Here is a 24,587-nt window from a genome sequence, read left to right as displayed (position 1 = left end):
TTTTGCTTGTTCATTGTCAGGAACAGACTTGCTATTTAAACGTTCACAGTCCCCAGCAAGCTTGCAATTCCAAACCGTGTGAATGTGCAAATCCTTCCCAAACCGCTTTTTTCTGGGAGGGAGGTAGTTACACACCAGAGTGCCCATGAGATGGATCGATCATTTGTATTAGTTTTCAGTTTAATCTCTCTTCCTGCCAGATCTTTTATCTCCTAGATAAGAATCGTATAGTTGGAACCAGAGAACTCAGCAGGGCCCCAAGGTCCAGAGCAGATTAATAGGTCCTGTGGTCAAATCAGAGTGGGCAGCAGCTCCCACAGGCTTTCAGGAGCTGTTTACACTCCGCGTGAACAAGTGGCCGAGAATCCGGGGATCGCATGGGGCGGGGTCTGGGAGGGCCGAGGGGGCTTGGGGCTGGAACGCTGCGTCCGTCCGCCCGTCTGTCTGGGACGCTCCCTGCCCCCGCCTGTGCGATTAGTGGGTGCAGCCAGTGGGTTCAACTGCCGTCCTTTTGACCTTGTCTCTTCCTGAAATTGCTGTTGTTCTCTGTCCCCGACGGAGCAGGTGAGCTGTTCACTTACAGACACTGAACTCTGCAGGAAGAAGGAGACGGAAGATAAGTTTTACTGCGCGCTGTGACAGTCAGGGACAGGTGGCGCTCTCGAATTAGCATAATCAGTGACGAAGATTCAAAGGGAAGGTTTACAGAGGCATGGGTGGAGGGCAACCAGGTAACCTGGTGTCACCCGAAGGTCACAGGGGCCCAGAGAGAGATCACGCAGAGCTGCCCCCACCCCGGAGAAGAGCAGGAACCTTTGGGTGAAGAGCACAGATAGTCTGGGGCATCGCCAGTGACTGTGAAGGACCCCACTCGGCCAGGCAGCCCCCCAGGGCGCCGAGCGGGAGGGGAGGGTGGAGGTGGAGGCGGGGTGAAAGCAGGAATGTCCGGCCAGAGTGTCCGCGCGTGACATTATGTGTAAATTCCACCATTTAATAATCTGAATTATAGCAAAGTACACATGATAAAATTCTCCAACTCAGCCACTTTCACGTGTACGGTTCAGTGCGTGCACAGCATTGTACAACCGTCTCCAGAATTCCTTTCATCTTTCAAAAGGGAAACTTTGTCCTCTTTAAACAATACCTCCCCAGCCCTCCCTCCTCAGCCCCTGGCAACCACCATCTACATTCTGTTTCCATGAACTTGACTCCTCTAGGTGCCTCATTCAAGTGGGATCACTTAATGTGGAATCACACAGTATCTGTCCTTCTGTGGCTGGCTTATTTCACTCAGTGTAATGTCCAGAAATTTCATTCATATTGGAGCAGGTGCCAGAATTTCTTTCCTTTTCAAGGCTGCATAATATTCCCTTGTGTGCGTGGACCACATTTTGTTTACTCATTCATCTATCACTGGATACTTGGGTTGAATCCACCTTTTGGCTCTTGTGAATAATAATACTGTTGTGAACATGGGTGTAGCAGTAGCTCTTCCAGACCCTACTTTCAGTTCTTTGGGGTCTATATTTTGAAGTAGAATTGCTGGATCTTATGGGAATCCTATGTTTAACTTTTTGAGGAACCGCCATACTGTTTTTCATAGTGGCTGCACCATTTTCCATTCCCAGCAATGTTGTACAAGAGTGCCAACTTCTCCACATCCTCGCCCACACGTTATTTTCTGCTGTTGTTGGCAGTAGGCATCCTAAGGGATGTGAGGTGGATCTCTGTGTGGTTTTGATTTGTTCCCCATTTTGGGGGGGGGTAATTAGGTGTATTTTATTTATTTGTTACCTTGTACACACTAGGCATGCGCTCTACCACTGAGCTATACCTTCCCCTCTTGTCCCCCCATTTTTATAGAAGAAGCACAAACAAAATGGAACCATGGTAAGTGGACAAGCTCAAAGTCAACGTTGTTTCCTACTTTTTTTGCTACGTACCAGCCATCTTCAGCATGCAAACTGTATTTCCCTTGGAGCATGACTTGGTGTGGCCCAGGTTCCCACAGACCAAGTGCAGCCACACTGATACCCAGGAAGCCGCCTTCATCTTCTGTGTTGACAAATGGCTCTCTCCTGAAGGGAGCCTGCTTACAAAGTCAGATCACCGTGAGCTGTTTGAGGCTTCTCGAAGGGTCTCAGACTCCCAAAGTGAACACAGAAATGGGGTGGGTTTTCTGTAGTTAATTGGAGATGCACACGTTGCGTTTTCTAAGGAAGCATAAAGAGAGGGGGCTCTCATCAGCTATGGGACCACCTATATCACCATGAGGCGCAAGCCAAGAGCACTCACGCCCAGCTGGCAGTGAGGACTGCATTCCCAGAAAGCCATTTTTGGAAGCAGCTTTATTTGTAATAATTAAAAAGATTCGGCCTTCGTGGCTCAACTGGCACCACGCTTCAGAGCAGCGTGACTTTCTGCTGAGGACTCCTGCGTACAGCCTCTGACTCAGGGGTGGACACCCCGTGTGACCGTCCTCAGGAGGTCCTCTGAGAGTCTCTCTTCATCTTGGAGCAGTCAGTGGCTGCGTCCTCACCCATGAAGACCCCGGGTGCGTTTCCGATGAGCCCCGGGTGCAGACTTGTGAGTCCCCACCGTTAGGCCACTGGGTTTCTGCAGACGTGGCTGTGATTTTGTGCGAGTGGTGCAGAGCCTGGCGTCAACTGCAGGCTGAGCTGGGCGTCGTCCGACTCCAGAGTGGAAGTCAGACATCACCTCTTTCTGAAAGGGGTTTCTGTGGCACTTCCAAGGAACAGGAAAGACGGCCCGATTTCCACAGGACCCTCCCCCACCCCTGATGTTTCACTTCACTGGTAACTTGAAAATGCAGTTTAGGGTCACAGCAATTCCAAGTGGGAACTGATGGTGGGTGCCGGTTCATCCCAGGGCATCACTGGGCCAAACGATGGGGCAGAAAGCGTGGCTAAACTCCACAAAGAGAGAGCCCTGCAAAGGTGGAGGAGCGGGGCAGAGCCTCCTGAAGCCTTGCCATGAGAGCCTGCTTGTCTGCCAGAGGCAGTCTTCCGCACCTGCCGGGAAGCTGGGAGGAAAGATAGCCTAACGCGCTGTGCATTCCATTCCGCGTCCCCAGCCAGAGCCGGGCAGGGGCGTGGCGGGATGTGGGCCGCACGCAGATGGTTCACAAAATTCACAGCCCATCTGTCTTTGTCAAGCTCATTTCCTCTTTTATAAAAATGTTAATGAATATAGTTTTTATTTATCATTTGGTGACATGTGCAGCATCCTTTTCCGGGAGACAAATCTGCAATCTGCCTGCCCACGTGAGCTGACAGAGACCTTCCTGCTACACATGGAACGCGGGAAGGAGGAATATTTGGGTTCTGTTTTAACTGCCTTATGCAGGTCAAACAAAACATCTCTCTACTCGTTGACAACAGCATGGGGGTGGTGGGGGGCACACTGGACCCCGAGTTCCAAGCCAGGCTCCCTGGTGACTGGCCCCAGGACCGTGAGCCTTGGTTTGCCCGCCTGTCCATCTGCCTCACTCAGCAAGTGAGTGAGAAACGCATTTGCACTTACTTCTTACCATCCACTTGCTTGCAGGGGTTTGACTTGTGTTGCTCCTTCTTTCAGACTCTCCGTGGAAAGTGCATCTGTCAAACGTCAGCCCCGAGATGACAGGCGTCACCGTGCGTGGCCTGACCCCGGCCCGCACCTACCAGTTCAGAGTGTGCGCCGTGAACCACGTGGGCAAAGGCCAGTACAGCGCCGAGACCAGCAGGTGCGTGGACCCGCGGCCCACTGCACGGGCACCGGGGGCGAGACCCAGCATCAGGTTCAGTGGAGGGGGCCGATGAGAGTGTCAGCCTCTGTCCCTTCGTGATGTTGGGAGCCATGAGCGGGAAAGATGTAACAGAGAGAAAGCGCAAGGGGTCGCCGGGCGCCCTTCATTGCTGAGGGCAGTTTCTCCGCCCCCGGGGTGCCCCGGCCCAGCCGACACAGATCGCTCCCGATAGCACAGCCCTCTGTGCACCTGCAGTTAGGAGCTTGCCACGGTGCCGTGCCCTTCACGCTCCCTGACCGCCCACAGGGTGGGTCCTGGTTAACACCTAGCAGGGTGTCAGGAGGGACGCAGAGTGAGTTCCCATGTCTCCCGGGTGGTCCCGATGCCCCACCGCCCCTACCCCACCCCGAGCGGGTAGCTGCCATTCAGATGTGCCCTGGGGAAGTGCCCACCCCCACCAACCTGAGCTCTCCTGGGGCTCGAACTGTAGGCTGGCTGAGAGAGCCGGATGCTTTGTTCACACTGGGGAGTTTGAGATGGGAAATACTGAAAGAGCCAAAGAAGACAGTTTGGAAGGAGGTTCGGACTCCAGCCGTGAGCCAGCTCGCTCAGGCTGGTGATCCCCTGGGATGGTGCTCCCCGTGGGCTGTCCCCACGGAGAGGGGTCACTCCTTGTCTTCCTGGCGGGACTGATTCCCTGCCATGTGGATTTGCTGTGACTGTGTCATGCCTGTCCCTTCAGTCCGACCGGCTGGGTGTTTTGTTTTATTCGTCACTCAATTTGGGTGAATGGCTCAAGGTTCAGCCAGGTGGAGAAGGCAGACAAGGAGCCTTTGCTTCTGGGCTGATCTCTCGTCCCCTCCCCGTCTTTTCTATTTAGGTTGATGCTACCTGAAGAACCACCCAGTGCTCCCCCAAAAAATATCGTGGCCAGTGGGCGCACCAATCAGTCCATCATGGTCCAGTGGCAGCCGCCCCCGGAAACAGAGCACAACGGGGTGCTGCGGGGGTACATCCTCAGGCAAGTGGCCAGTGGCTGGCCGGCCTCACTCTGTCTTCATAAAGAGCCAAGTGTCTGTTCGCAGAGGTCACACACTCACATGTCTGTGGGCGCCCAGCTGTAATCAAGAGACGCGGGCCAGTTGTCAGGCCCGCGTCTCTGGGGGGGTGGGGACTGTGGCAAACTAGAGTGAAAAGGCGACTGTGGGTGGCCTTGCGCCTCCGGCCGTGATGTGTGCACACAAGACACCAGTATCAGTGGTTGCATTTTGGTGGAAGCATGGACAGGAATTTTACGGGTGGGGAGCAGGGTCTGCTGTGCACTGTAAATCCTTCTACTCTTAAGTTTTTACCAAGGACATGCATTATTAAGTGTAATGATGTTGAATTGATAATAATGCAATTGATTTAATTATTTGCCTTCTTTTCCCCCACGCTAGTATGTTATTCAGAATTGCCAGGTTGTCCTGTGTTTCAAACGAATTAGACAATCTAGTGTTTTTGGAGGAAGGGTAGAGCTCAGTGGTAGAGCATGCGCTTAGCAGGCACGACGTCCTGGGTTCAACCCTCAGCACCTCCGTTAAAAATAAATAAGTAAATAAACCTAATTACCCCCCCTTGCAAAAAAAAAAAGAAAATTAATTAAAAAAATTTTAAAACCCAGCTCTTTACATGCAGTCTCACAGGTCTGAAATGTTGGGGATGAAGTCATTATGTTTTGAAACACAAGACAGGCCAGACTCACAGCTACAGGCCGACGTGGCCGCAGGAGCGGCCGGTTTGCTGTCTGTGCCTCAGAAGGGGGGTCGGGTGGGATTAGGCTTCTGAGGACGCTGAGTGACTAGCGCTCGGCTGGGTCGACGGGAGGAGCCTCCTTTGGCAAAATTTCTGCTCATTTTGAAATTGCAGTGAAAGTGACCATTTCAGTGGTTTGTCAACACAAGTCAAAAGAAAACAGTAAAGCAGTGTTGAAAGGATGATTATTAAGTCTCTTCTAACGCACGGTCCAGCGGCGGGCGCCAGTCTGCTAAGGGGCCGTGTGCTGTGGCTCCTTTACCAACCCTGCACGGCAGGAACCCGGGCCTCCGAACGCCTAGCCCCGGCGCGTCCATCAGCGAGCACAGGGTTCACGCAGGTCTAAGTGGGGAAGTGCAGGGTCTCAGGCCCCTGTGAGAAGGCGCGCGAGAGCTGCTTCTCGAGCTCCTCCGGCTCGCGCAGGGAAGGCGGCTCATCAGCACGTGTATTAGGTCGTCATCCCGTCATTGTTTAATGCGTGTTTATCTGTCACACGCAATATTTGCCTGTCACAACCAATTCCCTCTCCTTTCAAGTTCTTCCTCAAGCGGATGAATTATCCTGCGAACGTGAACCAGATCATTCCTGAGCGCGGCCGTCCCCGGGGCTGCCCTGAGCCCGCACTCGGGCCCCTCCGGTCTCCGTGCCCCCAGCTGTGCGGCCCCATTTCAGACCGCGGGTCTGGCCCCCCGGGCAGGGGGCGCCCGTGGGCCCCACTCCTGTGGATGCTTCCGCACGATCCCCAGGTTCCCTCCGGAAAGCCGCCTGCTGCTTCCCGCCGCTGACGGCTGCGGTCTTCTGTCGTGTTCGTGCCCTGGGTCCGTGCTCATCCCCTAATGAAAATAATTGGCCTCCGCTCTCGGACCAGCCCCTCCACGCTCTCGTCACCCTGGCGGCTGCTGCCCTTTATTTGAGCACACGGGAGGAGAAGTTTCCTTAGGCTCCAGCCGCCAAATAAGGACTTTAAAAGTCAGCCCACAGAGCCAGGCTCGGGCGTGGAGCTTAATAACCAAATCTCTCCGATGCCACGAGGCCCCATCAGGGACAGCACATTTCTCTATCTGGTGGGATTAGTCCCGGTAAAAGGATTTTCCATGATGGTGTCAGTTGAGTCGGCCCTGGAAAAGAGGGCACCTGTATCTGCAGGGGCTTAAATCACGAAGAGCCCGAAGAGGAGGGCGCCCTCCCCAAGGCCTGTGAATATCAAAGTTTTCAGAAATTAAAGACCCATGCCAAAGTGAATTTGCTGGGAAACATTTCCGAATAATCCTCCGGTCTGCACATGAGCTCTGTCTGCAAGCGTGTGTCCTCCCGGACACAGTCTGCCTGTCAGACCAATGGCACAATCCGCACAGGAACAAAATGGAAACGCATCGCCGCTGTGGCGCTGGCCGCGGGAAGGAGTCAGAGTGCGCGTGTGGCCATAAAATATTTACAGTAATGGGCAGGGTGTTTCTCTGAGAGGAGCCCAGGGGTTATGTCCTTTAAAAACATTCTCCTGTTTATGTCCCTGTAAAAAATCATCCTATTCTGTCTGAGCTGGTCTCCTGGGCAACGCACGCGGCAGCCAGAGGACAATGCCCGCACTTCCATGACTCATTAGGACCTCCGCAGACACCCCGCGCCTGTTACAGAAGCACCCTGAGCTGCTGGTCAGAAGGGCCACGCTGCCCGCCGCGGAGGGGAGAGCCGCCCGTCTCCGGGACGTGGATTCCGCGGCCGGCTTGGCACGACCGCATCCGGGGGCCCCAGGCGAAGGTGCAGGCGAGCTTGGTTTCTTGTAACTCGAGGGTATCTCTCAGCAAACTTCCTAGAAGAGCAGTGTTTCCAGAAAAGGAAATATTGAGGGGGCGCTTCACATGGTCACAGCTCCTTTGCTCCCACTGTTGCATTTCACCCCTGCAACAGCCCTGTGAGATGCCGTTTTTATTAAGTCATTCGAGGGAGGAGGAGACCCAGGCTCAGAGACATTAGGGATTGGCTTGAGATCACCCAGCTCAGAAGGCCTCCTCCCAGCCTCAGTCTTCGGGAACTGCTTTCTTTGCTTTTCCCTGGAATGTGTATCATATAGTGAAATGAGTGCTTCAGAAGCGGTGACGCCCAGCGTGTGTCATGTTGGTGGCCCATGGTCCTGGGTACCAGTCACGTGGCAGGTGAATCGGGGCCCAGTGTGGGCACGGAGCCAACATTTACCTGTTTCAAGTGGCTAATGGTCGCGGTGCCGTTTATTTTAAAAGTGTGTTTTGTAGTTGGGGAAATGTCTGGCATGTGGGTTACTGCAGAGCAAGCCTTTCTGCTGTTGTCCACGGCCCGGGGAACAGACCATCAGGCTAGAGGAAGGAACCGAACCCCACCGCCAGTGGCACCCACGCCTGCTCGGTGCAGCAGGTCAGAGAAGGCCTGCCGACCTGGCAGGGTCGGGGTTGGTGGAAGAGGAAGCGGACGTGGGCTGTTACGTTCACTTTCGTCTTTGCCGATCACAAGGGACACTGTCCGTCCAGCACCCGGCGCCGGGCACACTGCAGTGGGAGGCCGGGGAGGCCTGGGCCTCTGTGCTGCTCACAGGTTGCCTGCTGACGATCATTTATTTTCCTGCCCAACAGGCCTTCCCGCATACAAGGGGTCTGTAGCAGGAAGGGGTAAAAGCTCAGGAAACCCTGATTTTCACGAAGAACCTTTCCTGCCGTGTTCGTACCTCCCGGTGCATCTCCAGCCAGCATTCTCTTTGCAGGGGGCTGTTTCCCAGTCCAGGCCTGGATTTCGGGGTCTTTTTCCTTTCCGAGGACGGCAGCCCTGCTGACACCCTGGTCCACGAGGTGTGGACCGATCGGTCTCCTGCTGCTTCTCTGGTTCTGTCCTCCGTCTCCTCCCTTCGCCCCGGCACGCAGAGCTGCGTCTTCCCGAGGCAAGAGCCAGTTTTAGGTAGAAATGAGATGCTTCAGGGAGCGGCATGATGACTGAGGAGATGGCTCCCAGTGCACAAGCCCTGCACTTTACCAGGGAATGAAGAAACTTCTCCAAATGAGATCATGGGAAAACGTCCGCTACTCAGAATAACGGGACGGAAGTCCTTTCGTTGTACGAGTAACGATTTCCCAGCTGATACATTTTCTGTGTCCAGAGCCGTGTGTAACTGTTTTAAATAAATACAACTTCAAATCTCTGCCATTATTACACCACAGAGCGTACCACACTGCGCTCTCAGAGGTCCCCTCAAAAGCAGTTCGTCACGCTCAGCGTGGGATTGGTATTTTAGGAGTGTGAACACCTTGTAAAGCCACTCCTAACGCCAGGACTGCATGAACAAATGCAGCTGGGAGCTCGCCCCACGGAGACCGAGAGGCCGCGCGCTTGCTTCTCTGCCACGTTTCACAGTCACAGGAGGAAGGGACCGTGCCCCCTGATTTACAGCGACACCCCGGCAGAAGCCACATCTGGAGTTTTGGTGCTGAGTCCCCATACTCCCCGGACAACTTAGACTTAAAAAGCTATCATTTCCCCTGAACCTTAACAGTTGAAACGTCAGTTCTGCCGGGCCCCGCGCTCAGCACCACGGTGAGATTAGATTACACCTCTTGTAACAGTTGATGTAAACGGAGTGGTGTCTGGGGCTGACCTCTCGGCTTTCCTTTTATTACTTCCGTTTTCCTCTGACCACGTTGGCTGACTTTGGGTAAAGTCAGGGCCTGGCTCAGGTCACTTCTCTCCGGTCTGACGCAGGTACCGCCTGGCTGGCCTCCCGGGGACGCACCAGCAGAGGAACATCACCAGCCCGGAGGTCAGCTACTGCCTGGTGACAGAGCTGATCGTCTGGACCCAGTATGAGATTCAGGTGGCTGCGTACAACGGGGCGGGCCTGGGCGTCTTCAGCCGAGCGGTGACCGAGTACACCTTACAAGGCGGTAAGCTTGCTCTCCCTAAGGCGGCAGCGTCTTCGCTGCGGGGCAGGGTTTGCAGAGTTTAACTGGAGCAGGTTAAAAATTGAGACGGAGGGTTTGGTCCTCTGGGAAGGAGTCAGGAGACGAATCACGTATTTAATCTCTCCCTTGATTCCAAAACCATCGCAACACCGTAGAAGGAAATGTGCTGTTGCAACTGCTTTTTTCTGGTCACTAAGGCCGGGGCTTTAAGGAGCCCGCTTGTTCTTGAAAAGTTCTGCGGGGCTGAACTCTGTCGATTTTTTCTGACGGGATAAGAGTGTGTTTTGCAGTAAAGCTGGCCGTGGAGTCCCGTGTGAAACTGAGTGGTTTTCAAAAGAGGAAGGTTATTCTAAATAAATTTTGCTGAGTGAGGTAACACAGTCCCCGGCCATGGAGCTTGCAGCTTGGTGTTTGCCCCGAGCCCCGCTTCGGTTTTCTTTTTCAGTTGCTCAAGCAATTTACTGGGTCAAGAGAAACTCCTCCCCACCCCCAGCCCCCCCAAAATGACCAGGCAGAACGTGGTGAAGACGTGAGGCCCAGCACCGTTACTTTCAGGCTTTCTAGGGCTTCTTTCTACCGATTCAGGAAAGCTGCGGCTTTCTGCCGACTCTCCAGTGCTTCCTGAAGGAGCTGCGTTTCGGCCCTGGGGAGGGCGGGGCACTCCGATACACCTTCCACGTCCACATTTCACTCCTAATGCTCTCAGCGGGGACAGACAGACCCTCCCTCTCTCGACACACCCCCGTGTGCCCACCGCGGCCCAGAGCCTCGCCCGGGGAGGCCCTTCGCCCTGAAACCCTACCACCTGCTTCCACTCAGCAGTCTCACCCTCCCCAGGCTCGCAGGTGCGATTTTATTTGCTTAGGCGTTTTTATTGCTACCAGGCCTTAACCTTTGCCAGACGAGGAGGTTTCTAACTGCCCGCCTCTCTCCCCAAGTCAGGCCGGAGCCCTAACGTTCCCTGATACTACGCACTGTTATTATCGCCCCTTACTGATTGGCTGTCTGCTGTCGTCCGTGAGTCCATAAGTCCTCCTGTGCAGATGAAGTGCAGTCAGCTCCGCGTGCACAGGGCCGGGCAGAAACACTCAGCGTGCAGGATGACGGGGGTGGGGGCTGGTTATCTGCCAGCAATTCCGGATCACTCTCTGGAAAGTGGAAATAGCTGAAAACCCGGACAGTTCATGTTTGCTTTAATTAGTCTGTGTAATAAAATAACAATCAATTCGGAAACACTGAAAATGACAGCTACTGCTGTTAATGAGTCCCTGTTAGTACTAACCGCGTGGCTTCCTGGCGCTACGGGCGCCTGTGCGTTTGGGCGGGCAGAGGGGAGAGGGGCCGCGAGGCCGCGGAGCTGGGCCTTCATCGCTGGGGAGCACAAAAATGCCATGTTAGGAGGAGGGACCTGCTGGTGGGCGAGGCCGGCGGGGAGTGAGGGTGTGGGCAGTGACCCGGAGACAGGAGAGCGCTCCTGTGACTGAGAAGTGGTGAGCCCCAGTGCCCCTAGCCCGAAGCTGGTGGGGATGAGGGCACAGGGTGGACTTGGGGGTCCTTTGTGGTTTCTAAAGGCCTCACGTGTACTGGGTCTGGTGCGCCTCCAGCCTGTCCAGCATGCGGGTGGAGCCCTCGCCCAAAGCCTCCCGTCCGGGGGACAGGGGGCAGGGCGGGGGAACTGGGCAGGGACTGGGCGGGCCCGGGCCCCGCCCCTCGCTTGGATTGCCTGCAGCTTTGGGGTAGAGCAGGACACACTGTTTGCCGCTGCTCACACACTAGGAAGCTGAGTGCTCACCAGCTGAGGTCTGAAGTCACTTGCTGACCGCTGGAGCAGCGCTAGCAGCAGGTCCCCTGAGTCCGAGCCGTGTGTTCTGGGCGCCGTTGGCACCTCTGATGTCACTGGGGCTCCCCGGGAGGTTCCGGCCTGACGGGGCAGCCGGGCTGCCCAGGCTCGTGGGTCTGGATGGCAGCTGGGCCGCTGTCTCTGCCCAGAGCATTTGTGGACGCTTGCCACCGGTGGGTGAGGACCTGACTTCCTCTAGCTCTTTGTGCAGATAAGGCTCCTACTCTCTCTCTTTTTATCTGGTCTTGAGCTGAGGCTCCCCTGACTGATGCTGGGTGTGTGGTTTCCACATCTGCCGTCAGTCCAGGCAGCGGGGTGGCAGGTGTTGGAGCCCAGGGCCCCTGGCAGGTCTCAGGGGCACCGGGGACATGCTCACCACTCACATCCTCGCTCACCACGGGGCGCTTCTGCTCTGACGTCTCAGAGACCCCCCGTGTGTACCTGATGGCCGCTGTGGTCCCCTCCCAACCCGAGCGTGGGCGCGGGAAACGCGCGTCCCTTTGGGGGATGCAGCCTGTTTCTCTGTGCAGGATGTGACTTCCTGTGTGCTCTGTGTGGTCACCGTGGAACGTGCTCTGTCATTTGATGCTCTGCTTCCAGGCACTGCCTGGGCCCTCGGTCACCACAGAGCTGCTCCAGCTGTGACGGCCCTGACACTTCCCCAGGAAGCACTGCCGCCCTGCCCCTCTGTGTGGGGGGCGCACCTGAGCCCAGGACAGACCCGATCGGGGGCGAGTCCCTTGCTGACCACGGCATTGGGACCCTGGCCCTAGGGCTAAGCACTTGGCAGGTGTCAGGAGGGCTGCATGGCGGGGGAGGCGGCTGGGCGAGTGTGAGGGAGCACTGACCACAAGCCTGGCTCCGGAGTGGACGGCTCCGTCAAACGGATCAAAAGCGACCTGCCTAGAAGGTGATATACGTGGAAGAAAACTGGCGACAGTGAGGAGCCAGGACTAACTTAGGGAGACGAAGAGGGGGCTGGGGTGCTTGTGAGACGTCTGTGCACACACATGTGCACACACACGCACGCACATACACACCCACACACCCCTCTGTGCCCGTGGCCCTTTCCCAGAGTCCATAAGGCCTGACTCGTACTATTTACTACTCATCTGCCTTCAAGAAACGCATGAGCTTTCCCGAGCCTCTGCTTTTCCCGTCTGTGAAGCCGTGCCGCTGCTGCCTGCCCCGCTGCCTCCGGGGCAGCTGTGAGGAGAGAGAGGCGGGACACGTGGAAAGGCCCCGGAAACGCTGTGACCCGACTCCCCTGCAGCCTGTGGTCCTCCTGCTCGGACGGTGACCAGTATCTCCTGGGGCATTTGAATGTTTCCATCGTGAGACAGAAAGAAATTTGGAGTCAGCTTCTCTGCCAATAGTAAAATCAAGAACACAGACATTCGGGAATTGATGTGAGTGCCTACTGTGTGCTCGGTGCTGTGCAAGGGGCCCCGGCACTGAGAGTGGAGGGGACGCTGGTCACAAAGTCACACCGGGGGACTGGCAGCCCTGCCCGGAGCAGAGACTAACCCTGGTGCAGCCAGGGCGAGGGCTGGAGCCGGTCCTGGAAGCTGAAAAGGGAGTCGTTAAAATGCTTGTATATTAAAGGGAACAGGAATGACTCCTAGGGTTCATTTTTTGTCAGCCTAATTTGGGAAGTTATTGGAATGAATGTAAACATAATTCTGGAGTCAATCAGGAGACTGAGGAGGAGCCGGGAGGACTTGGCCTCAGAAGACTGAAGCTTCTGTCCGGCCAGCCAAATTTTCCTTCCCCCCACTTAGCCTGGATCCAGGGGGGAGGGAGATGTAACTTGTCTTGACTTGGGTAAGACTCCTCTAGAGAAGGTCTGGGGAGCCGGGGGAGCCGGTGCGGCTGCTGCTCGTGGGCAGGGAGCGCGGTGCACAGGCACCTCCAGGAAGGCTTCTGAGTGACGCAGTGTCGGCCCCGGGAGGACTGCGGGCACGCGGGCTGCTCTCGCGGGTGCCAGCCAGCAGCAGGAACGCAGGGACGGGGGGACCGCGAAGCTGGTGCCCCAGGAAGGGAGCGTCCTCCAGCTCCTGCAGCCCACGTTCTTGGTCTCAAATGCACCTCCATCAAGGCAGCTCCTGAAGGAAGATGAGCACATTATTCCACCTTGATCCCCGAGGTGATCTGAACCCACATCCACCTGCCACACACCCTGTGTTTCTTTTCAGCCCGTTTATCACTGAGATGTGTTAAACCCCTGGTGCATCTGCTCCGGCTCCCTGCAGTTCTCAGCGTGACGAGTGCCTGGACCCGCAGCGGTTATTTAGCCCAGACTTCCTCAGCTCCCCAGCGTGTCATACCCTGCTCACCCCCATCCCTCAGGGCCTTGCCCGCCAGTCCCATTTAACAGATTTTATGAACCCAGCCTCGTGACCTTTTCCGCTCTAGGATTTTAAAATGTGACAGATGCACTTACACATCAAGCGGCAGAACTGGAACACAGCTCCAGCCAAGGGAGCGCTCCAGGGGCCGCCGGGGGGACGTGTCCCTCGCCACAGCAGCCGGGGCCGGAGGTTCCAGCAGACGTGGGGCCCACTTGTCAGATCTCCACTGTGATTACCCAGAATGAAGTGGAAAATAGCTTACTGGAGAATTCTTTCAAACTGCTTCCAGAAATCAGTATGTTTTGGGTTTCAAGTGGAAAAAGCCATCGAGTGTAAGTTCTGCATACATGAACACCCAGGGTAATTACCAGCATTTTTCTCACTGCCAGCGTCCACTTCAGCAACTTTCTAATCACCTGGCGCAGGAGGAAGGGACGGGACTGTAGTCAATGAAGCAACCAGTGCTTCAAGTTCGATGCTGATGCTGGGTTCAGTTCCCCGTCAGTTTTGGTTGAAAATTGTTCAGCTAACAGTGAAAGACACGTGAAAAAGTAACATCCCCCTGTGGTTCTCAGTGAGCCTGAGTGTGGGCTCCTATGCACCGTGAGGTGTGGGTGTAATAGGGGAGGGTTCTGTCCTCAGAGGAGCCAGCGCAGATTAGCAAACATCTCTCCCTTCCTAAAATGTGCCCATTAAGATGCAGCTATGTTCAACTTCTTGTAATAACATAAAATGGAAAGGAATCTGAAAAGAAAAAAATACATATGTGTATATGTATAACTGAATGCTTTGCTGTACACCTGAAACTAATATTGTAAATCAACTACACTTCAATAAAAATTTTTTTTTAAGTTTTAACACACACCCCCCCCCCCCGCAAAAAAAGATGCAGCCATGGGGGGAGGGTATAGCTCAGTGTTAGAGCACGTGCTTAGCATGCACAAGGTCCTGGATTTTAGTAAATGAATAAACCTAGCTCCCCCACCCTGAAAAAAAAGGAAAAAAAATTTAAAAGATGCAGATGTCAGTTTTCTCATAAAGGGTCCAAAGACAAATGATACTATAAATCATCATTTTGAGCACACCAAAGTTTTACTCTTCCCAGTTTTATTTATCACGTTTCTTCTTAACTGGTATTTTTGTGTCATAATGATTTATTCTGGTTTCAGAGCATTACCTTCTAATGAAAGGGAAATATTTATTGTTTAAAGAGAAATGGAAAAAAAAAAACTTTGGTTTTCCACATTTCCAAAACCTTGGAAAAGCCCCTGAAGGTTCACTTGGGTTTTGAAAGGTTTTCTAGAGCGAGGAGTGTAAGTGAAGCCTCTGCTTGCGGGCTGTGTTCTCACCTCGTCTTGGGAAGTTCTCAGTGTGGCAGATGACTCCCGAAAGATGTGCTTCTCGACCCATAAGACTTCCTTCTGGACCTCAGGCTGCACCTGCGGAGCAGGATCGCGTGTGACGCTGCCAGCGCCACCTCAGGCGCTGCGTGGGAACTGACCCCCAGGTGCGGGGCGCTCCGTTAGGCGTGGGCTCAGTTGCCGTCTGCCCCTCAGCCCCTGCCGGGGGACGGCTGAGTCCCAGCCCTGGATCTGCGCCGGGAAAGGCTGGGCGAGACTTCGCCCCCCAGCTGCCGCGGGAGACACACGGACGAGTCAGGCCCACCTGGAACGACGCGGCCGGCACGCTCCCCTGTGGTGTATGGACTCGTCTGCCCCCCAGCCTGGGGGCGCTTGGAGGGCAGGGGCCGCTCTGATCTGCCTCATTCGTAGCTGCATCCCCATCCAAGCACAGCGTAAGTCCATGTCCGTCTCCGCTTCCCGCGCCCCGCGCCCCGCGCGCGCTCCCCGGCTCCGCCGACTCCCGGCCGCCTCTCCCGGGCCTCCTCCTCGTCCCTTGGCTCTCAGGAAAGCCAGGCGCCTGCCTGCCTCGCCCCACGCTGTACCTGCCCAACTAAAAGCCGGCCCCAGATGCTTTCGCCTCGATGCCTGGCACATGGAGAACTGGGAAAAATAAGTTCAGAAGGGACGCACAAAGCTTTTTAAGTGGTAAGATAGTTTCTTATGCAGGCTGTTTGAGAAAGATTATTTGTCCCAGATTTGTTATCCGAATTAGATGCAGTGAGAACATTCAGCTAAATCGAAACTGCAGGAACCACAGCCACACGGGAACTCGGCCGCAGCCGGCGACAAGCCGGAGTCAGCCACACTGCCCGGCACAAATTGTGATGTGTCTGTCCGCACAGCAAGGTGTCTCCAGTGATCCCTCCACATGATGAGCTGCTTCTCTCCAGCTGGAAGGCATTTCATTCTGTGGGGTCCCCTGGAGAAGTAGATGCCCACGAATTTGGGGTCGAAGCTTCGTCCCTGATACTTGAAATCACGTACTTTTAGGATAGTGAAAACCCAGTGTGTGGTTGTGGGGAAGACGTGGGGGTCCAGGCGCCTGTGCACGGTGTGAATTTGCTGGGAGCAGCCGTCCTGCCAGTGGGTCCACTCCCAGCGAACGGAAGGCGAGCAGAGGACGAGACACTTTTCTAGGCAAAGGGGACCCTGAGTGTTCACGGGCCAGGCTGCTCACAGCCAGGAAGACCGACCTTGCCCTGGAGGGTGACTAGAGATGAAATGCTATTGCATAAGGCACTGAGGTGTCATGGCTTATCTATGATAGATAAGATAGCGTTTCTTTTCTATTCTTTTAAATGGAGGTATAGTTGATTTACAATGCTGTGTTAATTTCTGGTGCACAGCATAGTGATTCAGTTATACATACATATATTCCTTTTCATAGTCTTTTTTATCATAGGCTATTACAAGATATTGAATATAGTTCCCTGTGCTATACCATAGGACCTCACTGTTTATCTATTTTATATATAGTAGTTTGTATCTACAAATCCTGAACTCCCAATTTATCCCTTCCCACCCCCTTCCCTCTCTGGTAACTGTAAGTTTGTTTTCTGTGTCTGTGAGTCTGTCTCTGTTTTGTAAATAAGTTCATTTGTGTCTTTTTTTTTTTTTGGATTCCACATATGAATGATATCGTGGTAGTTTTCTTTGTCTGGCTTACTTCACTTAGTATGACAACCTCCAGGTCCATTCACGTTGCTGCAAATGGCATTATTTTACTCTTTTTTATGGCTGAGTAGTATTTCGTTGTATAAATATACCACAGCTTCTTTACTCAGTCATCTGTCAATGGACATCTAGGTTGTTTCCATGTCTTGACTATTGTAAATAGTGCTGCTGTGAACATTGGGGCTCATGTGTCTTTCTGAATTTGAGTTTCTGGATATATGCCCAGGAGTGGGATTGCTGGATGAGAGGATATACACCCCATGTAAGATAGTGTTTCTTTGCTAGGTGTGCCCAAGCAGATTAGAATATAGAAATTGTGTGGGACAAATATAGTGTCATTCTGTGCTAAACTAACCCAGCTACTTTTACAGCATTGTCCGTGGGCTGTTAGCATCTTTAGCTTGGATTTGCATCAGTCTGATCTGGGGTATGGCAGGAGGCAGACGTCAATCACTTTCCTACCACAGAGGCTCGGAGGCGCATGCCCCCCTGTCCCCTGAGACCCCTGCCGGCACGTCACAGTGTCACGTTACTCATTTTATTTGACGTGTTGTCAGTCTCCCGAACATCAGGTAGCTCCATGGTCAGGGCAGGTCTCTCTGGATTAACCACCATTTTAAACTGACTCTGCCGTTTGTGTCCCTTGCAGAGAAGATGAGTTGTGATGATAGACGTGAATTTACTTGGGATGCTACAGATACACTCTACACAATCTGTGTAGGACTGTTTGAGGACTTGAACAAAACAGCAGACATAAAAACAGCCAGTGTCTCTTCAGCTGCAGAGGACGGGTCAGGAGCAGTGCTTGGCCAGCGTCCTCTCAAATCCTGTGTGCTGTAGGCGCGGCAGGAGTCATTTCTGGAAGGAAAGGTGGCAAAGAGGCCTGTGGGGTTGAGTGACTCACTAAGGGTCACCTTTGGTCACTCAGACTGGGCCACATCCTACCAACCTCATTTTTGAGGGGAGAGTTACCGAGTCCATAGGTCCAAATACTATATTTATTCTGTAGCCTGATTTCCACTCATTCATTCATTTATTAATTCATTCGACAAGCACCCTCATGGCCAAGATGGGGAAATACAGGTTGAGCGATGAAATAATTAGAGGATTCCTAGGGCTCAGCTCTGCCCGAATCTGCAATTTACCTGGCGGGACACCGCTTGGAGGGTGACTGCGGCTGTGAGACCCACCGTTGTTCTGGGCTCATCCTGGTCCACACATTGCCAGGGACAGGGAGGGAGTGGAGGCAGCGTGGCTGTCAAATACGCAGGTGTCTCAGCTGAGAGGGGGACTCGTATATTCCACCCGAATCAGAAATGAAGAATAAACTGCTCTGCTGGACTGATGGCTGGAATCCAGTAGAAACATAAAAGGGGTAAGCCAGCCGCCACGTTTACAGACACACAGCCAATCACGTGGCTCCGGGAGGGGATGGGACTCGCCAACGGTTGCCATAGAGAGTGGGGAGGCTAGCTGAGCGCGGCCCCAGGGAGAGCTGTGACCGTCATCTCTGCCTCCCTTTCGAGATGACGCGTTTCCAGATCCAGGCAGAGCGTAATGCCCTGGGGCCCTGTTTGGCCAGATGCCCCTTGGAGCTTTGAGGTCAGCTCCAGGTGCCTCCCGAGGGGTGGCCGGCCCGGGAGGGCTCTGTAAATCCCCTATAAAGGAAACAGCCCGGCTGGACACTTCTGTGGTTTCCCAGTGGTCTGACAGGGGCTCGGAACAAGGATCGGCCAACTCAGGAGACAGACGGGCATCGGCGGGCAGTGGCTGCAGAAGGAGAGGCTTCAGTTCAGCTCCAGGAAGATGCTGTGTGGGGTGTGGGGGCGGGCGGCTCACAGACAGCGTGGTGAACCCAGGACCTCGGGGTCGGGGAGGGGTGATGCCGCCTCCCCCGTCTGCAAACCTTACCGTCGGCAATACAGCCGTTTGTTTGGTCCTTGCCTCTGTGTAGCTTCGCAGAAGAAGCGTTCTTGACCCGAACCCTGGTTATTATAACTGCATAGGACAGAACCGTGAGTCTGGCTGGACCGCACGTGTTTGAGAGCCTGTCCCCGCCGGCGTCTCCCCGGCAGTTCCTGCGGAAAGACTTGGTACAGGAACTGACTCCTCCCTACCGTCCTCCACCAGGAAATCCATGCTGACCTTCACTGCAGCGCTGACGACCTGGAACTGTAAACGTCTGCTTCCCTCACTAGACCCTGAGCTCCTGACGGCAGGAACCTTGACCTTAGATTCATTTCATAAAGACAGTGAAAGGGCCTGGTTTGGTAGCAGCGGGCCACCGCATGTTGTACATGTGTGTGTAAACTGACCCATGCACACAGGCGTGCACCTGTCTGCACATACACATGTGTACACACATACACGTGCATGTGTGCACATACGTACATGTATATACATACACGTATCCACATGCATACACATCGGCATGTCATGACCAGACATACAGTTGGCTTCTCGTATGTAAATGAAAATCTGAGGCCAAAATAAGAAGTCTTATAAACTGAACTAGCGCATGTGACCGTGTCATCAGTTTGTAACCTCACATCACAGAGTTTCTGGGGAGGGAGAAGGAATAAAAGTTTCCCAGCTAATTGCAGTATTGCTCAGAGTAGAGAACCAGTAGTTTGTACCCCCCAAAATGAGAAAACTTAGGTCTGTATAAACATATTAATGTGTGTGTGTGTGTATATATGAACATCTGAGAAAAATGCAAACCTTCTTAATTAACAAAAGATATCAAAAACAGAGAAAACAAAGCAGAGCCCACGGTGAGGCAGACTTGCAGGTACACACACATTCACGCAGAGGCTGGCAACAGGGGCACGCATCGTCATAACATCCTTGTAACAGGTATGCTTCTGTGCAATATGACAGAACTGAAGCCAAATTTATTGCTGGTGTCAGTAAATGTACTGGACTTAACTAGCCTGTAAAATAGAAAGATTTCCAGATGGGCTAGCAAAGCAAAATCTAACTCCAGACTGTAAATAAGAGATACCTAAAAGGGAGAGATTGAGACAGGCGAGAAGAAAAGGATGGACCAAAGACACACACATACAAATACAAAGAGAGCAGGGCTCAGAATCTTGATATCTGACCAATAGAACCTCTCTATATACAGAAATTCTAAAAAGACAGTATTTTATAACGCTAAAAACTACAATTCGCAGTGAAGAAGTAACAATCACTTATGTACCTCGGAACACAGCATCACTTTAAATGCAAATAATAGGAGATGCAAAGAAAAAAGAGGGACAGTAATAAAAGGAGACTTTAATATGCCTTCCTGAATCCAAGACAGATGTAGACAAAGTGCAAAGTCAGTAAGTACCTACATGCACAATGAATAAGGTAGAACTTACACACCAGCTCTGAACCCTGGTCATAGAAAATACACCTTCTCTACAAGTGCACAGGGAAGATTGATGAAAACGGATCATGTCTTAGGTCACAAAAAAGTCCCAAACAATTCCAAAGAATGTAAAGATTGCATCAAATAAAAAAAGTTGCAAACTAATTTCACTTTCTGAAGATTGACGCAAAAATGCTAAAAATAATCAAATAAAATTCAACAGCATATGAAAAAATAGTTGGTCATATCCAAGTGGGGTTTATTCCAAAAATGCAGTTTAGATGTCTGCCAATATTCAACACTCATCCCTGGTAAAAATATGTAACAAAATAGGAATTTATCGACATTTACTCAGTGAGGCAAATGTTGTATGTCCCTCAGCCCCTGAGTCTGTTTTCTCAGTTGGCTTACTGGGGAGGCACTGCAGGAACCGCAGGCAGGCTGCACACTGTCTCCTCAGCTCTATCCTGGTGCAGTGGGGCGTTCACCAGAGTGGACAGGAGGAGGCACCTAAGGGCACAAGGGCCGAAAAGGAAGGAGTAAAACTCTCTACCTGCAGATATTAAGATTTAATATCTGGAAACTCCGAAAGACCCAGTGGAGAAACTGCCATAAACAGTGAGACGATTTATCAAAGTAGCAGGTTACAAAATCAGCATATACACACACCAGACCTCACAAGTACACATAAAGCACTCCTGAAAGTTAGAATCAGAGAGAAGATCCCACCTACAACAGCAAAGTAACATTAGAATGGAAAAGGTAAGAAAAAAGAAAAGAAAAGAAAAAGAAAGAAACCAGGGGATCATCTTAGCAAGAAACAGCCAAAACCTATGAAGAAAACCACAAAGGTTCCTGACAGTCACAAAAGTTGACATAAACAAATGGATAGACGTACTGTGTTCTTGAGTCAGAAGACGTCATCACAGTGATGTTAGTGCTCCCTGTGTTAATTTACAAATGTCACATGACCACAATGAGAACAACATCAGAATTTTTTTCCTGGAGCTAGAAGAGTTGATTTTAAAACTTTATTCAGGAGAAAATGAGCACGAATAGCCAGGAAAATCCTGAAAAGCAATGAGGGCAAGTTGATCCTTTAGGTATCAGAACGCATCATAAAGCTCTGTAACTACAACAGGGCAGTATTGGTGCATGAACAGATGCGTGAACAGAATAGAAAATCCAGAAAAGGACCAATTCCATATAGAGATTCAGCTTACAATAAAGGCGACATCTCAAAAGGACTGTACAAAGATAGACCTTTGACAGGTGGTATTGAAATATGGAAAAATAGAAACATGTGCAAGGATGCATTCCAAGTGGACCAGAGACACCAATATCACAAAACATGAAACCACAGAACTACTAGAAGAAAACATCAGTAGATTCCCTTATGACCTGGAAATGGTAAAACTTCTCTAACTACAACTCCAAATCTAGATGCAATAAATGAAAAGACTGATAAATTTAACTACATAAAAAATTTTACCTTCTAGAATATTCTGTATGCAAAAAAAAAGAAATACAATAATTAAAGGGAAAAAGATAAATGGCAAACTGGGGGAAATGTTTGCAAGTCATGTTCCAGACAAATGGTCAATAGTTTTATATTTAGAACTAAAAGAGAGAAGAAAAAGGCCAAAAACCAAAACAAAAAAGGGCAGGAAATAAGAGAATTAACAGAAGTTCACATGGCCCTTAACCCCATGAAAAATTTTGCCCTTAACAAGAGAAATACAAAGGGAAGCCAGGTGGAGACACCATTTCTCACCTGTCATTCTGGTAAATAATTTGAGAACTTGACAATCCTCTGTGATAAAGCCTGAAACAGATTATCCTGTTTATTGCTACCAGGAAGTCACCACCATGCAACCAGTAGTTAGTTCAATCAGCACGCGTGAACGGAAGCTTCAGTAGTGGGGGAAAGTTTAAGGGACAGGGTGATAAAAGCAGTATATGGCCTGGACTGGTTCCCACTGCTCCACAGGACATTAAGGGGGAGATAGGATTGTAGTGGACTGGGAGGCAATGATGTAGCAACAGCGATGTCCTGGTTTCCACCGCTGTACTGTGCTTAGGTGGTGAGCATCTTTGCTTCCAGGAATTGTACGTGACCATATTTAGGGGTGATGGGGCTTATGTTGGTAGCTGACTCTCAAACAGTTTTGAAAAAAACCTTGTATAATTTCAGATTCTTTGTAAGTTGGAAATATTTTTAAATGAAACTTCTCTTTAGCATTTAAAAATTTTCTAACTCTTACTTAAAACAAACAAAAACTGATGCAACTTCTAATGCCAGTCCCAAGCTGAGGTGTACACCCTCTGACACACCAGCTCCCCTTGTAGAAATTTATTCCAAGGATACACCTGCAAACAGGAGGAAAGACGTGTACAAGACTGTTCACTGCAGCACTATTTGTGACCCCATGTTTGGAACCTACCAAAATGCCCATCGTTATGACACTGGCGGAGTAAACTCCAGTGCATCCACACAGTGGACAATATGCAGCTAGGAAAAAAAAGGAATATTTCTAGAATGGAAAAGGAGGGGAGAGAAATAGAAATTAGGCTTTCATTGATTTTGAAACCATGTAAATATATTTTGTCTATTCATAAAACCAAACTATTTGAAAACATTTATAAAAGAAATTCTAAAAAACTGAAGGCAAATGAAACAAATGAACACAGCTGTATATTGAGTTGGTGGCTTAGCTAAATGGAAACCAATTATTTCAAGTAACTTTAAAATGTGATCTTCGACTGCCCATCCCTAGCACAAAGCCAAACCCCCAAACTAGGGGGAGAACAGGTCCCAAACTGCTTTCAGCTGCCATGTTGGTGGCAGTCGTGGTGGGTTCAGAGGCACAGTTATGTGAGTTTTGTGAGATAAAGCAAGGAAGTACCGTGTGGATGACCTTGGGGACTGAAATTTTTGGCTAAGTTGAAACCCTAAGTTGGAATCGGTAGTATGATGAGAGAAAGATTTTTTTCGTAAAAAAGAATTTCTTGTAAAACAGCCTAGAAATAAAATCCAATCCAGTAGCATCGAGCTTTCCAGTAACCAGGAAAGTAAAAGGCCTTCTTGGATAAACAGATGATTCCAGGTCAGGAGAGGGTGATGTGTCAGGTCTAGCCATTGCCTCAAAGCACAGCCTTTCAGACGCCAGTGAGGGCTCGTCTGAAAGACGCCTGTGCCAGCCTGGAGGGGCTCCCGCTCGTCAAAAATGGGGAAACACGGAAATCAGCAATACTAAACACCAATGAATTCAAACATTCCAAATACATTCAGCCCATGGATTCATAATAGTATGTATTTTAAAAGCCTCCTTGGTCATCTCTGGAAAATGCTAGGGCAACTATTAAGTACTGAATTTGTATAAAACTTCCCCATCAAAAATCTCAAGATTTCCAGTGAGAAACTTGACCTTGTTGGGTGAACGTAACTTATTCAGTGTCTGGGTTTATTCTTGAGATGGAACCATTCAGATACCGTCGAGACGTTTGATGACGACTCCTCAGATGTCTGACAGTAACTGCTGGTGAGGAAGGGTTTGCGCAAGTGGCGGTCACGGTGCCTGAGCAGCATTTATTGCTTTCTCCCCCAGTGGAGAGAAACGTCTTTCTTGCCATTAACCAGGATGTAGATAATTCAACCTCTTTAGATTGTACTTTAAGGATGCGGTGTTTCTTGAGGCTAAGAGTTCTTCCTTTTATTTCTTTGACAAATGTAATGTCAAACAGTTTTTGCGATAATGGATTTGGAATCTGATCAAATGTTTTTCACATCAAGTATTTGAAAATAACGGGCATTTCTCTGTATCTACACAGATACTGCTGCCAGTCTTAATAACTTCCCTTCAGAGTTTAAACACCGACTCCTTTAGAATTATTAAACTGGTTATGTATCACTTGTGAACAATTTTTAGCTCTGTAGGAAAGCTGAATTTTTGCTTTGAATCTGTACATTTTACATATGCGTGTTAGTATGCATTCACAGGGTCTGGGAAGTTCTCTGTTGTGTCCATCCAGGTGCTGAAAGTGTCAGTTAAGTAAGCCATTTTTGGTGCCAATCACTTTTCCTTCAAGAAACCTTCATGGTGAGACCCATTCACCAAAAAAACTAATAACAGTGATAATAATGCTTTGTTCAGTTCACACTCTTACAAAACTCTTCTTCTGGGCAGCTGATAGACTTCGGTTTGAAATTGAAATAGGAGATCAGAAAGTTCCATGTTTGAGTAACACAGTTAGAAGATGAACGGTGGTATGTCAGATGACCCGGGGACAGGCCTGGTCCAGACCCTTCCATCAAAATGTCTCCATCACAGGTTGACGGGTCCTGGGGTGTAGTGTCAGCCTGAATCCTTCGGAAGAAACCCTTCTGTCACAAGTGGTGTTCTGGCTCCGCTTCGTTCACAAAGCAAAAAACCAGACGGGGCTGTGGTGTCTTGGATTTTATTAGATTTACCGTCTGACAAAGTCATTTAATGAGGAGT

General features: G+C 51.1%; 1 protein-coding gene across 5 annotated transcripts in view; it reads left to right on the top strand.

Moving 5' to 3' along the window:
• SDK1 (sidekick cell adhesion molecule 1) overlaps positions 1-24,587 on the top strand; it is a 719,511-nt gene that overhangs the window by 554,424 nt on the left and 140,500 nt on the right. For all 5 annotated transcript variants that reach the window (XM_072943395.1, XM_072943396.1, XM_072943397.1 and 2 more), the window contains 3 exons: positions 3,598-3,745; positions 4,629-4,769; positions 9,263-9,444. In XM_072943395.1, the coding sequence (XP_072799496.1) occupies positions 3,598-3,745; positions 4,629-4,769; positions 9,263-9,444 (471 nt within the window). The remainder of the gene's footprint in view (positions 1-3,597; positions 3,746-4,628; positions 4,770-9,262; positions 9,445-24,587) is intronic.

This window comes from Vicugna pacos, chromosome 18, assembly GCF_048564905.1.
Source record: "Vicugna pacos chromosome 18, VicPac4, whole genome shotgun sequence".
Taxonomy (NCBI): domain Eukaryota; kingdom Metazoa; phylum Chordata; class Mammalia; order Artiodactyla; family Camelidae; genus Vicugna; species Vicugna pacos.
This window is presented reverse-complemented; position numbering and strand designations above follow the sequence as displayed.